The sequence below is a fragment of the Pteropus alecto genome, unplaced genomic scaffold, assembly GCF_000325575.1.
Source record: "Pteropus alecto unplaced genomic scaffold, ASM32557v1 scaffold202, whole genome shotgun sequence".
Lineage (NCBI taxonomy): Eukaryota > Metazoa > Chordata > Mammalia > Chiroptera > Pteropodidae > Pteropus > Pteropus alecto.
The window spans coordinates 4,496,407-4,510,591 of NW_006432451.1; the positions used below are offsets into that span (position 1 = coordinate 4,496,407).

A 14,185-nucleotide genomic window follows, 5' to 3' on the forward strand; every position below is an offset into this window, starting at 1 on the left:
TTCCAGCAACTTTTTCAGTCTTATTTTATCCTGGAGTCCTAAAATTGCTTCACTGATATCTTGTCCTTTGCAAAAAATGTTCTGGAGTCAAAAGTTACTATAAAACCATCTATAGTCATCCCATAAACACCAAGAATAAGTTTAATGGTGAAAATATTAAGATGGTAATTATGTACATTTTTCCATGTTTGAGATTTTATTGTCAACCCCAATCAGAAAGCAGACAAAATTATTTTAAAAAATATTAAAAAAGGAGAAGCTGTAAAGTTTCTAAAATCTTATAAAGTCCTTGCAATGTTTATACCTTTGTCATCCTTTTTTTTTCTTCTTCTTTTTTTGTCCTTCTGGGATTATACAAGCCCAGAAATTGCCCTCCACCCTACTTTCTTCTAATGGACCTGCTCGCCTGTTCACAGCCTTATTTCCTTCACCATAACCTCCTACAGCCTGGTTTCCTCAGGCCTTGTCCTTCATATAGGTCCCAGTCTCTAAGCCAAACCTGAAGGGATGGTTAGGAGGGATGGTAGGTATAATAGTCACCATTAAGACATTATTCAGTCCAAAGTGAATAATTTCCACTCATTCGGCTCCCTCTTCACACAGCAAAAGCACTGGGAATTCCTTCACGTGTACTTGTGGAATGAGGTCGTTTCAGTCCTTCTTTGTGTCTTCACATTTCCTAATAGTTCTTCAGCTAAGCGCAATTAGTTGGGCTTGGTGGAAAAAAATAATTTTCTACAGCATGGTAGAATCTTGGGCAGAAGCTACACTTAAAAAGGTATAGATAGATAGAGAAATAGAATTGTGCGTGTGTGTGTGCACGCACATGTGTGTGTGTACATGTCTCCAGCCTTATACTTCAGTTCAGGTTGGTGGAATTAACAATATCTGGATATTTTTTCCGAGTTTCACTTCTGAATTCCTTTCTTGCTTATATCTAGAACATAATAAAAAACTTTTGGTATAGAAGATTATAAACTTTGAAATCAGCCTTATCCTGTCTCACTAGCTCTATGATCTTATGCACATTAAGTTAGAGTTTCCTCATCTCTAAAATAGGAGTAGTAACATATATGTGATAGGAATGTTGCCTGTCAAAATAGTGTCCATCAAAATATCTAGCAGTTAGCAAGAGCTTCAGTAAGTCAATTTCCTTTCCCTGGCTTTTTCCTTCTCTCTCAGCTTCTCTGAAGAAACAGGGTCATTTCCATTTTGTTTTGAACCTTACTCCTTACTAAGCCTTTAAGCTCACTCCCACTCACGGACCTGCTGTCTGAACTAGCCTCTCAATCCCAAGCTTCTCCCTCAGCTGCTAATCATTCTTTCCTGCACTCAATTTTTTTTTTCTCATGGCCAAATCACTTGTTAAATCACTGTGAAGTTCTTCGGGGCCTATTAGCAATATCGAAGATAGTGAGTGATAGAAGAACATGATACTGGGGATCAGCCTGAGGGGAGGGAAATGGACTCAAGAACAGTGAAATCAATGGGTTGGGTCACTATGGTTGGAATCAGGTCCAGAACAGGATACAGAATTTCAAGGGGAAGTCTAATCACAGGTTCATGGCCAGTCTCAGCACCAGGTCATTGACCAGATCCCAGGGAACTGGGGGCCAACTAAGGAGAGTTCCTTAGAGAAGGCAGCAGGTACAACCAGAAACGTGATACAGGAGACCTAGAGAGACTGGGCAGCACTGTTCTTTCTCAAATCAAGAACATGGTTTTGATATTCTTGACTTGAGAAAGAACAGCGCTGCCCAATTATCATTCTACTTTCCATCAAAGAGCACGGCGATTCACTCTGACAGGGATGCAGGACTTCCTGGCCCTTTGGACCTATCATTCTGTTATAGTATCTTTTCAGCTTTCATTTCCCTGAGGTTAGAGTTAAAAGCATACAAACAAATGTTGAAAACTCCGTGTATGTGTGAAGGGGGGGGGGGGGAGAAGATGAGGAAAACTGTGAGACTGTTTCTTTTTTTGGAGCAACTCTGGCTGAGAAATAGATTAGGGAGAAGGACAGGTAATAACCGTTTTCGGAAGAACTCTCAGTTTTTCTACAACCTGCCTTTATATGGAAAAGCCAGTTCTAATATATACACTGCAGGTGCAGAAACGTGATGCTGCCTTCCCTAAGGAACTCGGAGAAGATGAGGAAAACTGTGAGACTGTTTCTTTTTTTGGAGCAACTCTGGCTGAGAAATAGATTAGGGAGAAGGACAGGTAATAACCGTTTTCGGAAGAACTCTCAGTTTTTCTACAACCTGCCTTTATGGGGAAAAGCCAGTTCTAATATATACACTGCAGGTGCAGAAACGTGATGCTGCCTTCCCTAAGGAACTCTCCTTACTTGGCCCCCAGTTCCCTGGGATCTGGTCAATGACCTGGTGCTGAGACTGGCCATGAACCTGTGCTTATTAATTAATTGACCTGTGTTACCTTCTCATAGTCTCAGAAATTATAATAGTAACGGACTCTATGAGGTCTGAGAGTTGCAGCTGATAGAAGAGCACTTTAGTGACACTATTTTTTCAAATGAACAACTAGCAAAAATTCTTATCCCTGGAGAATCCTTTTTCTTCTCCAACCGCAAATCAACATTAGCTTAACTGACAAGATTAGCAATGTTCTCCTTTGGCAAACACACATGAGAAATATGTATAAATATTTGTTATATAAGGACATAAAAACACACGAAATTTGGCAAGGATGATGGATTCCTCTTGCACAAGGAGCTATTCTTATCTTGGCTACCCTAGGTTGAAATGACAGGCCTGTACCCCAGGGATGGCAGTCTACCGGAAAGGTAGGGATAGGGCAGGGCATGAAAGAAGGTGGTTGATCCACCCCTGAGACAACATGACACAGCAGAAAAACATGAACTTTGGAACCAATGATTTAGGCCATATTAATATACCTCTGTGAATCTCTGTTTTCTCTTCTATTAAGCGGGCATAATAGAATCTAATGATCAGGAATTGAATGTGAGCATCATGAGATGATGTATGTAAAGTGACAAGCATAGGACCTGGAAAATAGTAAATGCCTAGCTGTATGTTAGCTCTCACTATCTCCCTACATGGCCAAATTGATACTAATGTCTCTCATTCATGAAGTGACCACTTGTCTCAATTTGCCTGGGATTTTCCCAGTTTTATTGCTACAAATCCCATGTCCCGGGAAATGCCTTAGCCCTGAGTAAACCAGAGCTTGTTGGTTACCCTACATATACCATACTTTGATGATACACCTGTCCAAACAACAGCTCCTGGACCTGCCAGCCCTAGGGTGAGCCTCCTGTTGGAATCTGTGCTGGAGTACCTGGATGGATACAAATGCCAAGAGGTGATGTAACAATTATTTATGCTTATTTAAACTGTTTCCCTAGGTATTGGGCAAGTTAAGGCTATAAAGAACAAGATGTCTCTACCTAACACGGAAGCTGTGGGAGACATGTATGCACATGGGGGCAAGATTAAGGAGGAAGGAAGTGTTTAAGTGTGAACTGAAAATGGAAGTTGTTAGTCTAATTGTTCTTTGGGAGAGTGCTCCAAGGCTGATGAGCATAACAGCCACGATAGAGAGGCCATGTTAACTCAGTGCTAGACACTCCTTCTGGAATTTGGAGACAGGGGAGTGGTTGAATGGGGAGGGCCCAGTTAGGAGCTCAGTGAGGTCCCTTGGAAGGTGTGTGTATATGTGTCATGGGGGATGGAAAGACAGAATATTTTTATGTGGAGGTAACAAGTTGTTTCTTGGAGATTATGTAGGATTTGCTGATGAGAGAAAGAAGATATTCCAGACAGAGAGAACAGCATATTCCAAGGCCTAATGGCAACAAGCAGCAGTAGAGAATCTTGGATGGCTCTTCTTTTGTTCTGAGTTGAGCACAGAGTTCAAGGAAGGGAGAATGAGGGACATAACCTTGTAGAGGTTAACAAGGGCTTAGAGGCCTTATAGGCCCTGCAATGAATTTAAATCTTAAGGATAATAAGCAACATGACCAGATTTATTTTCTAAAGGATCTCTCTGGCAGTTATAGTATGGAGGCTGGATTAGTCAGATGGAAATAAGACTGTGGACAGAAGACTAGTAAGAAGAGGGTTGTAACAGTCCGGACTGATGAGGGCACTGATAGAAAAAATATGATAGATGAAAGCTCATCAGGCCTTGATGGATGAATGGTGGGAGGGGGGCGAGAGAGCAAGGGGCAGAAATCTATGTTGAACAGGCTCTAGATCAAATGACTGGGAGAATAAGGATGTATTAATCATCCTGGCTCTGCTACTGCTTATTTACAGTAGAACTGTTACTATCTGAGCCTCAGATTTCTAGTCTATAAAGGGTGATGAATATCTACTTCATGGTGTTATTGCAAGGACTTAACTGTAAAGGCTCTTGTTAAGTGTCTGGCACATTAACAAGTTCTGTATAAATGCTTGTTACATAAACAGATAAGTCACATAGGAACATATTCAGGAAAAAAGACAGAATCTTTTCTGAGCATGTACTGACTGCCGGGAGCTTAAGGGTCATTGCCATTGCTAGGCAGTTGAAAAACAGACCTGGAACTTTGGAGCAAGATCTGGACAAAGATTTTATAGGTGGGAGTTGTCTCCAGAGGAATGGGTAAAATTGCTTAGAAATACTGTACAAATAAGAAAAGGACCACAGAGGGTAACATGAGGGACTACAATATCCCATGGAAGGCTGAGGCAGAGATTTTTGAGAAGCTGACTAAGGACTGTCTGAAAAGTATGAGAGCTAAGAGCAAGTGGTGTCGAAAGAGCCAGGGGATGTACAGAAGATGCTTCAGAGATCAAAGCTGATAAGGCCTTCTGTATTATAAAAATGAAGCTCAGGTTTCAAGAGTTGAAGTATAGGGACGTAAGATGGAAAGGAAAGAAGAACCTAAAGATGGAAGAGTGGGCACAAAATATCTAGATGAATAGTTTCAAGAGAAAGTCATGGGTACATGCTCACCAGGTGGCGCCAAAGACCCTATGTGTCTATCAGTCAACAAGTGCCTCAGAACTCAGCGGTAGGATAGACTTGCTGGAGTTTCAGTCACGTCTGCTAGGTGGCACTCATTTAGTCAACAAACTATCAAAAGTCCACTACTGAAAAGCTCTGTGACTGAGGGATCCCAAAGATATATACAACTCTGCTCTTCCTTTGGCACGTGGAGATTAAATAAGAACCTTCAGAAAACAGTCCCATCGATTCTATCTCCTACATAGCTTTCAAATCTCTCTTCATCTACATCGTTGCCTCTCCATTCCAAACCAGTATCTTCACTTGCTGGGACCCATTACTGCAACTGCTTTCTAAATTATTACTCTGCATCCATTTTTGACACCCCACAAACTCAACATGGTTCTCTTTACTGCCATTTCTTCAAAGTATGTTTCCTAGCTCCCCATCAGTCCACAGTACTGGAATTCTAGTGCAGTAGTTCCTGGAGACAGATTGCTGGGTTCAAACCCCACCTCCAACATTCACTGGCTGTTTTGACTTTGGACAAAATTCCTTAACCTCTCTGTGCCTCACTTCTTCATCTGTTAAAGAGATAAATAATAAACTATAGAACTATAATGAGGATAAAATGAGTTTACAGGTTTATTATTTTTCTAATTTAAAAAAAAATTAGTATAGTGCTTGGCAGAGTAAAAGCTCAATAAATGTGAGCTATTATTAAAATCTTTGGGGTAAAAGCTAAAATCCTTATTGAGGCCAAAAATGTCCTCCTTGATCTAGCTCTCTGGTGTTCTGGCCTTCTGTGAAGCACTCACCTTCTTATTCTTGCTGCTTCAGCACCAGAAAGCAGCAGCAAAAATGGGAGACAATGAAAACATCAGATCAGTTCTCTTCTAGCATTCCCTTTTCTTCCCAGCTCTTTATCACAGTCCATCTCTTGTTGCTCAGGGAGACCTCTCTCAAGATTTTTTGTGCAAGCCCCAGGGAATCTGTACTTGTCTTGGGAGCCCCCCCATGCTGGTCCCTCAGGAAGGTAGAGCTTTATAATGATAGTCCTGAGAGAACCCAAGAGCAAGTCTTAGAGGGCTGGGACTGGGGTCCACACATTGGGGTTCATTAAGGATGAATAGTCTGGAAAGATCCAGTCATGCCTTTATTTTGGTGTCTATCAATACTCACTTTACCATGGTGGTTAATAACAACTTTATTGATAGAGCAACTTCATGAGGATAGGGCTTTGTCTTCTGTCTTCATCCCTACACTCCAACTTAGCAGAGCTTGGCAGTGTCTCTAGGTCTTGACCTAATAATGTTTATTGAAAAATAAAAAGCAATCGAAATTGATTGGTTACTGTGGAAGGCAGTATTCCCAATCAAGATGGCACTTAGTCTGACTCCTGAAGCTATTACAATGCCTAAAGGGGATAAACTGGCTCAAAGTGAAACCTCCACCAGGGAAACCATTTACATATGTAAACTGCTTACTAACATGGCGGGGTGGGAGGTGCAAGGCAGGTCCAGGGCCTGACTCAGACTGTCCTGCAATCAAGGGGATGAGCCAGGCCTCTTCTCTCATAGCATTTAGGGTTCTCAGTTCAGGTTACGGGAAACTATACAAAGTATAGTTGTGGGAAACTATACAAAGGCACAATGTCAGAAACCAACCTTTTGATAGTATTTTCCCAAATTACAGAAAGAAAAATCTTGAGTGTATAAACAAGGGAATGCAGTATAGTCTAAGATTTTATAACTTTCCCCCTCAAACTAATCCAATTCAAACCTTAAAATTTTTTCTGAAATGTCAATATTACAAGCTGCTGAGTCAGCTGACTCCTGGCAACCATTACCTACAGTCCTGTCCTCAGTCATACTCAGCCCCTGTAGACTCAGACCTATGATTTCTTTTAGAGTCAATCCATCTATTACTTGGTCTTCCTCTTTTCCTGCTCCTATTCTTCTTATCTTTTCCAAAGAACTCTGCCTCTCATGATATGCCTGAAGTAGTCCAAGACATAAATCTACATCTAAGTGAAATTGTAACCTCAATATCTATTCCTTTTTAGACTGAATTCCTATCCCACCCCAACTTAAAACTCTATTACCTGAGTTTGAAATCTTTTCTATCATTCTTCTCAAGAGGGCCAGAGCGCAGTTGAGTTCACCGAGCTCCAAATTTAAGTTGGCCAAAAAGCTTCCCTTAAGTAAACTAAGTGAAGAGCTTTGCTCAACAGTTCTCAACCTCGGCTGTGCATCTCCATCTCATGAACTTTTGAAACTTAATCACCAATTTGTTGAGAATTCATAATAAAAGCCAGAAATTGGTTTTTAAAAAGCTCTGCTGTAGTGCTAACATGCAACTAAGGGTTGGAAAATCACTGCTAGAGCCCAATTTATTGCTACTTTCAAACACCTTCATTATCACCCCCACCAGACTCTATTTTTTTGCAACATTATGGTAGAATAAACCATTTGCTTTACATTCCTCATCCAAAGTCTTTATTTCGAAGTTCAGGTTTCCTATGGTTTATTTTTATAGTCACCAAGTCCTAAATTCCAGAACCGGGTTCCAGCTTCCTGAACTACATACATAGCTCTTCTCCTTAGCAAGACAGTTGTAGACACCAGTTTTTTGTGATCTGAATTTAAGAATTGCTGGAATGCTCTGAACTGACATTCTATTGACCAATAGGTTTGTCCGGTTTGCCCTGATAATACTCGCTGGCAGCACTTGCAGCTGTGCTTACAGATAACTTACAGTCCTAACCTTACCCAGAAAGTTTCTCATGAAATATCTTGCTTTTATTATTTTTGCATTGCTCTAGCATATGGATCATCTCTGGGAACAAATGACATTTATAGCATTCCATTTTTAGTGGTATTTCCCTTTACAAAATACAAATACAATTCTCACCGAAAATGTCAAATCCTAGAAAATGTAGCATTCCTCACGTGTTATCATTCTTCAACAATCGTTACCCAGATTCATTTGATTAGTCTGATTTGTGTCACTTTAGAGAGACCAAGTTGTTTAGGAATAACTCCAAGAACAGCTTTTATTCTTTTCTCTTCACTTGAAAACCAGTCAAGACTTGCTTCAACCTGAGTTTACATAAACGCTGGCAGCAAGCTACATTTTTTTCCTAAATGGGAAACAGGTTAATAAGCCATGTAGGGGTCCTGTCAACCTAGAACTTGAAGCCACCGCAGTAAATTATAAAAGTAGGCACGACTGCCTTCTCAAGGAAGATGCCCAATGCAAGAAGTACCAGCCGTTGGCCACCTTCCAACCCTTTCTCATTTCTTGTTCAAGAAACAATCCACATATCCACCCAGCACTGCAGAAAACCTCAGAAAGCCTACCTTGTCTTCAAAGTCTAACCTTTTAAGGCATGGATGAGCCAAAGGGTTTGCTTTTTCCATCTAAATTAGAGCAAATCATGAACCTAGCTTATTTTGAAAGATTCACTTTACAAGGGACAGATGTGTTACTTTCACCACTACGGCAACAACCTACTGGTTTAAGAACTAAGATCCAATTCAACTACAGGATGGTTCTGCCCATTCTTACCTCAGGAATCCTTTCCTCATAATTCTATCATGCTCTTTTTGAAGCACAGAAACATGTTAAGATGACTCAAAGCTTGAATAATATTTTCTTTATTTACAAGTTAGAATCAACAAAGACAATCCAGGGGACCAAATGGGGAGATGACAGAAACCCCCAGGGACCCCAAATGGAGAAGAAAAAGGGAAAAGAGTAGAAAAAAAAGTCAACATAAAAAATGAGCTCCCCCTCTTCCCTCCCCATGGAGGCCAAGGGGACCACGAGCCCCACATCCCTCGGCCTTTACCTAGCTTAAAATAAATTAGATCGACCAACCTCAAAACTGGGCCTTTACAAGTGAACAGGGCAGCTATGGCCTCAGGTTACTCCCTATCAGGGTCTTTGCTCACTCGGACCCTGTACCCCTGCCCCATTTTGAATGGGGTCTTTATGCCCAAGAGGTCACTCTCATTGGGGCTGGGAACTCAAATCTTATTTTGTCCATTTTGTCCCCTCCTTCAGTAAAATGTCCCTGCATCCCTCCCCCCTGCAGAGCCAGCTCTCCTACGGTGGGGGGAGGAGGGTGAGATGAGGAAGTGTCACAGCAAGGGGTAAAGGGGTGGGGCAGGATAGTCTAAGGGTCCGGTCCTGCGGAGCCTCCTGCCCCATCTGGCCTGGCCCCTTAGCCTGAGTCTGAATCACTGGTGTCAGAAGAGGAAGATGATGAAGAGGAGGAACTAGAATCTGAGCTGGAGCTGGAAGCGCTGAGGCGTGACACTGCCACTTGTTGTGCCGATGATGACTCTGTTTTCTCACTCGCTAAGAACACAGAACAAAATTGAACATTGTTAAAAGTGTATAAAGCTGATGTCCATTTGTTAAGAAAAAGGCAATCAAAAGGGCAGAATGTGGTGAACTTGCAGTGGCTTATAGGACAAGATACTTACCTTTCTTTGGGGGTTTTTTGGTGGAATTGAGCTGCCCACTAACATCTTGTAACCGCTTTTCTAATTCCCGCTTCTTCTCCAAAGCCAGTTCCTCCTTTGTCTTTCCTACAGGTTTTTTAATAGCTAAAAAAAGAAACATATCAGGACTAAGACTGCTGTAAACGCCCTAGTTTTACTGCCCCCTGGGGTACTGCCAAGTTCTTTCCTTGAACATCAGAAGCCAACTACCTGGGAGCTGATGTTCATGAGTGCATAAAACATGCACAACCTACCACACTTTCCTAAATTGTCCTCAGAACCACACAGAAGACTGCTGCATTAACTGACATGTCATTCACACTTACTGTAGGGCTTCCGAGGTTTCTTCCGTAGGCAGGAAAGGACATAGCGCTCAAGCTCTCTAAGTGTGGACGGCTTGAGAGTTTCAAAATCAATCTCAATCTCTTCTGGGTTCGAGTCACGTAAAGAGGGCTCCCTGGCTTGGATTATGTGCACAACTCGACCAAGCTTCTCTCCAGGTAATTTGTTGATGTCCAGGCTCAACTGCCGTTTCTCATCATAACTCATGGGCCTACTTTCTTCCTCCTCTTCTGAATCGTAGCCTGGAGGCAAGGTAGGTGGGACCATCTTTGTGGCCTTTTTGGGGAGTCTATGGTCAAAAGAAAGCTCAATTAGAGAAGCTTCCTTGACCTCTCCATGTTCCCACTGTTCAATCCAGTAATTTGGATTTCCTGCCTGGTGTGAAGCTTGCTCTTCCATTAAGGCAAATGAGTGAGTCAAAAGATGGACTGCTAGAACACTATATTAGGGAAGCAGATTCTTACATGCCAATTATTTTACATTTAGTTTGGGCTTTGAGAATTAAATATAGGTAGGATAATCTGAGTACAGCTTTCTGTTCCCTAAGGTACTATTAACCTATTCCACCACAGAAAACAAGGGGTGGGGGGTGGGAAATATAGATTCAATGATTTAGAGAAAGGGGTAGGCAAACTATGGCCCTGGAGCCAAATCTGACTTGTCACTTGTTTTTGTAAATCAAAGTTTCATTGGAACATAGCCATAATCATGTTCACGTCCTTTATGTCTATGCCTTCTTTTACACTGTACTGCAGAGCTGAATAGCTTTGAGAGACCCTATGGTACTCAAAGTCCATGTCTGTCACCTGGCCACTTATAGGAAACATTTGCTGACCCCTGGCTTAGAGAAAACCTTGCAAGGAATGGGATAAAATATCCTTCCCTGGAAAATAGCCAAGCTTGTCTCTGTCTCCTACTCTGTTAGAACTCACTTGGTGCCACTTCCTCCAGAAGGCCCAAAGCCAGGGGGGCCTAGTGTAGCAGCACTGCCACTCCCAGGGCCACTTGCTTTCTTGGACTTCTTGGGCTGAGAGGGGCGGGGCACCCGAGGCCCCTTCTCATCTTCATCTACCCCAGCTCGGCCTCGATGCTTCTCGGCCTTCCGTTTCTTCTTTTTCTCTTTTTTCTCTCTCTTCCGCTTGGGCTTGGATATTGGGCCTTGGGACAGGGCAGCCAATTGTTCATGTACTGCCCGAAGCTAGAGAAAAAAGAATCAAGATGTGAAATGGGAAAAACCCATCAACTAGAAAAATTTTAAAAATAAGACAAAAGTTAGGGTAAAAAACAGGACACAAGTATCTTGGTAACTTATGACAATACCTGTTCCTGTAATTCTGCCAAGCGATGAGCCCTTTCTTCCTCAGAATCAGAGCTTTCACTCTCCTCTTCTTCCTCTTCATCCTCATCTTCCTCCTCCTCTTCCTCCGAAGAGCTCTCACTGCTACTTTCCTCACTAGATGACTCTGAAGATGATTTGACCAAGCCAGCAGGCAAAGCAGTGGAGACTGGGAGAGGGCCTGGTTCCAGTGGTTCATCTGGCATCTTGGCATAACGGAACTCAAATACATCCTAGAAAAAGAGGCAGACTCAAAACCACGCTAGGGAATAGTGCCTAGATTATACCTAGCCACCTGGTGGTTTAGCTCCAATTTACATCTGTGAAGACTAGGAAATCATATTGAGACTGTGCAGCACCAATGACAAATCTTTTTCCCCAGACCCATTCATTCTTCAAACTTCAACCTTGACACTCACCTGCAGCTTTCGTGCCATGGCCACGACATCGTGGTCTGGGGGATTGTACTTATAGCAGTTGGAAAACATAAGCCGCACATCAGCAGCAAACTCCTGTGCATCCCGGTAATCACGATTCTCCATCTTCCGCTGCAGAAGGAGGCAGCATCAGAAGCTGCACAGGCAGGGAGACTCACCTTTCCCTGCCAACCCCAGACACCTTAAGAGTAGCTCTCTTTTGAGGGCACAGTAGTGATGACTTTAAGGATCTGTGCCCTGGGGTTCAAGTTTGAAGTCAAAGAAATTTGTATGGGTTGAAGAAATATCTGTGTCTAGGAAAAAAATCATTTCTAAGTGATAGGGAAGTGTGGGTGGCCCTGACTATCATTCCACCCTTAACTCCCCAAACCCAATACTCCCAATAAGGAGAATTTAATAGCGTGAGCAGTGTTGCTCTGAAGACAAAACCCACCACAGTTTCAAACTCCAGAAATTAGGGATTCTTATTAAGAACGTGGCCACCTGCCCTACTATTTTGTAAAAGTATAGTATCAAGAATCAAAAGATTGCTGTGTGCCTGTAAAAGCGACTTTTATTGATTCCCTAGGCTCCAATCGCTGCCTGAGCATCCCATCTGCCCCATGCAGTGGGTACCTTGACAGTGCTGAGGTCCATGGGGTGCTTAATGATGTCATGGTAGTCATGTAGGCCAAGAGCAGAAGCGTCCACTGGTTTATAGAAAGGCCAAGCATAGGCGGCATGCTTCTTAGAAAGTAACTCCTTCAAAATGCCATTGCAATGTTTTAACTGTTCTGATAGCTTTCCTTTCTTGGAGCTCTGGTGCTGCTGCTGAGAGTCGGGCAAGTCTTTGCGTGGGGGCTTGATGGGGCGGCCACTCTCTCTACGCATAGGGGGAAGCCGTGCTGCCTTAGGCTCAAGACCCCCTGGGGGGCTAGCTGGGGAACCAGGAGCCAGGATGGCTGTAGGTGTAGGGGTAGTAGTATCTGCTTTCCGCTTTACCCCTTTTTTCTGCAGAGAAAAACAAGATGGGAGCCTTTTATCCCAGGTCTACTTCATTCAAGCTTTCTTGCCCCACAACCCAAAAAGAATCCATAGATTTGTACCTTGGCAAGGGGCTGGGCTGGGGGAGCTGCAGAAACAGCAAGGAGCGGGGGTCCAGCAGAGTGCAAGGACTTGAGAAGGGGAGAAGAGATGACTGATGGATGGGGAATGTTGAGGACAGTGGTAGGTATCTCAGGAGGTGGAGTATACAGGGTTGTGTGAGATACAGAAGAGACAGCAGGCACCTGATGGGCACTGGTAATACTGCCCTGCAGTGCTAGAAAAAGGAAAAAAAAAATTAGTTTGATCATCTTTCCCATCTTTTGGTCTCCCCATTAGCAAAACTTCCATCTTTCTCACCTGCCAATTTGGCCCCTTTCTTGTGGCTGTTCTTAGGGATGGTCACCACAAGCTCTTGTTCCTCCTGTGGCATTGATGCCACTTTCTGTAGGAATATCTTTTCCAGTGTTTGTGCCATCAGGACAATATCATCAGTGGGCTACAAGAAACAAACAAAACGGTTCAAATGCCAGGAAGAAATAAACCAACTATTTTTCCTCAAAGGAATTTCTAGCACCAAGCATCATCCATCACCACTCCCTTAGATAAATCTATCATCACCTACTAAAAATTACCTATACTGGGCCACTAATGCCCATTTTCTCTCCCAACTATCCCTCAAAACACATTAAAGAAAATTCAGAAACAAGGCAACATGACTGACAAGGAAAATGGATCCTGTTTTATTTAGGTCTCTGAAAATTTCTAAGAAACAGGGCCAACACCAAGTATAAAGTGTTCTATTTAATAACATTTAATGCTAGATTTTTAAAAGCCATATCACTATATTCAATAGCACCCTTTGGAACTCATTTTCTAGACCCTGACTACTGAAACCATCTCCTAAGGTAAAACTTAAAACTTTGAGTAGGCAAAACATCTAGCAACGACAGACACACTCTCTGCCCATCTACTGATGCAGAGGTCCCCAATCTTTTTGGAATCAGGGACCAGTGCTCATATGACAATCTAATGCCTGATCTGAGGTGGAGCTCAGGCCGTGACGCTAGCACTGGGGAGCAGCTGAAAACATAGATGAAGCTCTGCTGCTGGCTCACCCACCACTCACCACCTGCTGTGCAGCCTGGGTTCCAAACAAGTCATGGACCCCAGGGGTTGGGGACCCCTTGCACTCATGAACATACACAAAAAAACTTACCTTGTTATAGATATAACAGTTGGTGAACATGGTATTAAAATCCTGCATACACTCTGAGGCAGCCCAATAATAGTTGTTCTCAAGCCTCCTCTTAATAGTACCCATGTCCATAGGCTGCTTTATAATTTTGTGATAATCCTAAAAAAAGGAATACTAGAGTCAGAGCTAAAAAATAAATGCTTTCTCTCCCAAACTGACCCCAACACACACTCACCACATACACAACCCCTATGTGTCAAAGGAGTACAGTCCCACTAAACTGCGGCCCCAATTAAACTATAGGACAGAAAAAAAAAAAAAATGGAAAAGGATTCTTCACTTTCAGCAGGGGGCCCCTATTGCC

At 42.7% G+C, this 14,185-nt stretch overlaps 1 protein-coding gene across 6 annotated transcripts in view; it reads right to left on the reverse strand.

Moving 5' to 3' along the window:
* Positions 1-8,617: 8,617 nt before the first annotated feature.
* Positions 8,618-14,185, reverse strand: part of BRD2 (bromodomain containing 2) — an 11,877-nt gene continuing 6,309 nt past the window's right edge. For 5 of the 6 annotated variants that reach the window (XM_006907403.3, XM_025043670.1, XM_006907400.3 and 2 more), the window contains 10 exons: positions 13,843-13,980; positions 12,984-13,122; positions 12,686-12,900; positions 12,216-12,590; positions 11,583-11,711; positions 11,148-11,396; positions 10,760-11,025; positions 9,812-10,116; positions 9,468-9,590; positions 8,618-9,339 (listed from right to left, as the gene is read on the reverse strand). In XM_006907403.3, the coding sequence (XP_006907465.1) occupies positions 9,203-9,339; positions 9,468-9,590; positions 9,812-10,116; positions 10,760-11,025; positions 11,148-11,396; positions 11,583-11,711; positions 12,216-12,590; positions 12,686-12,900; positions 12,984-13,122; positions 13,843-13,980 (2,076 nt within the window). In that variant the 3' untranslated portion in view covers positions 8,618-9,202. The remainder of the gene's footprint in view (positions 9,340-9,467; positions 9,591-9,811; positions 10,117-10,759; positions 11,026-11,147; positions 11,397-11,582; positions 11,712-12,215; positions 12,591-12,685; positions 12,901-12,983; positions 13,123-13,842; positions 13,981-14,185) is intronic. The other variant, XM_006907404.3, reaches the window with a different exon arrangement.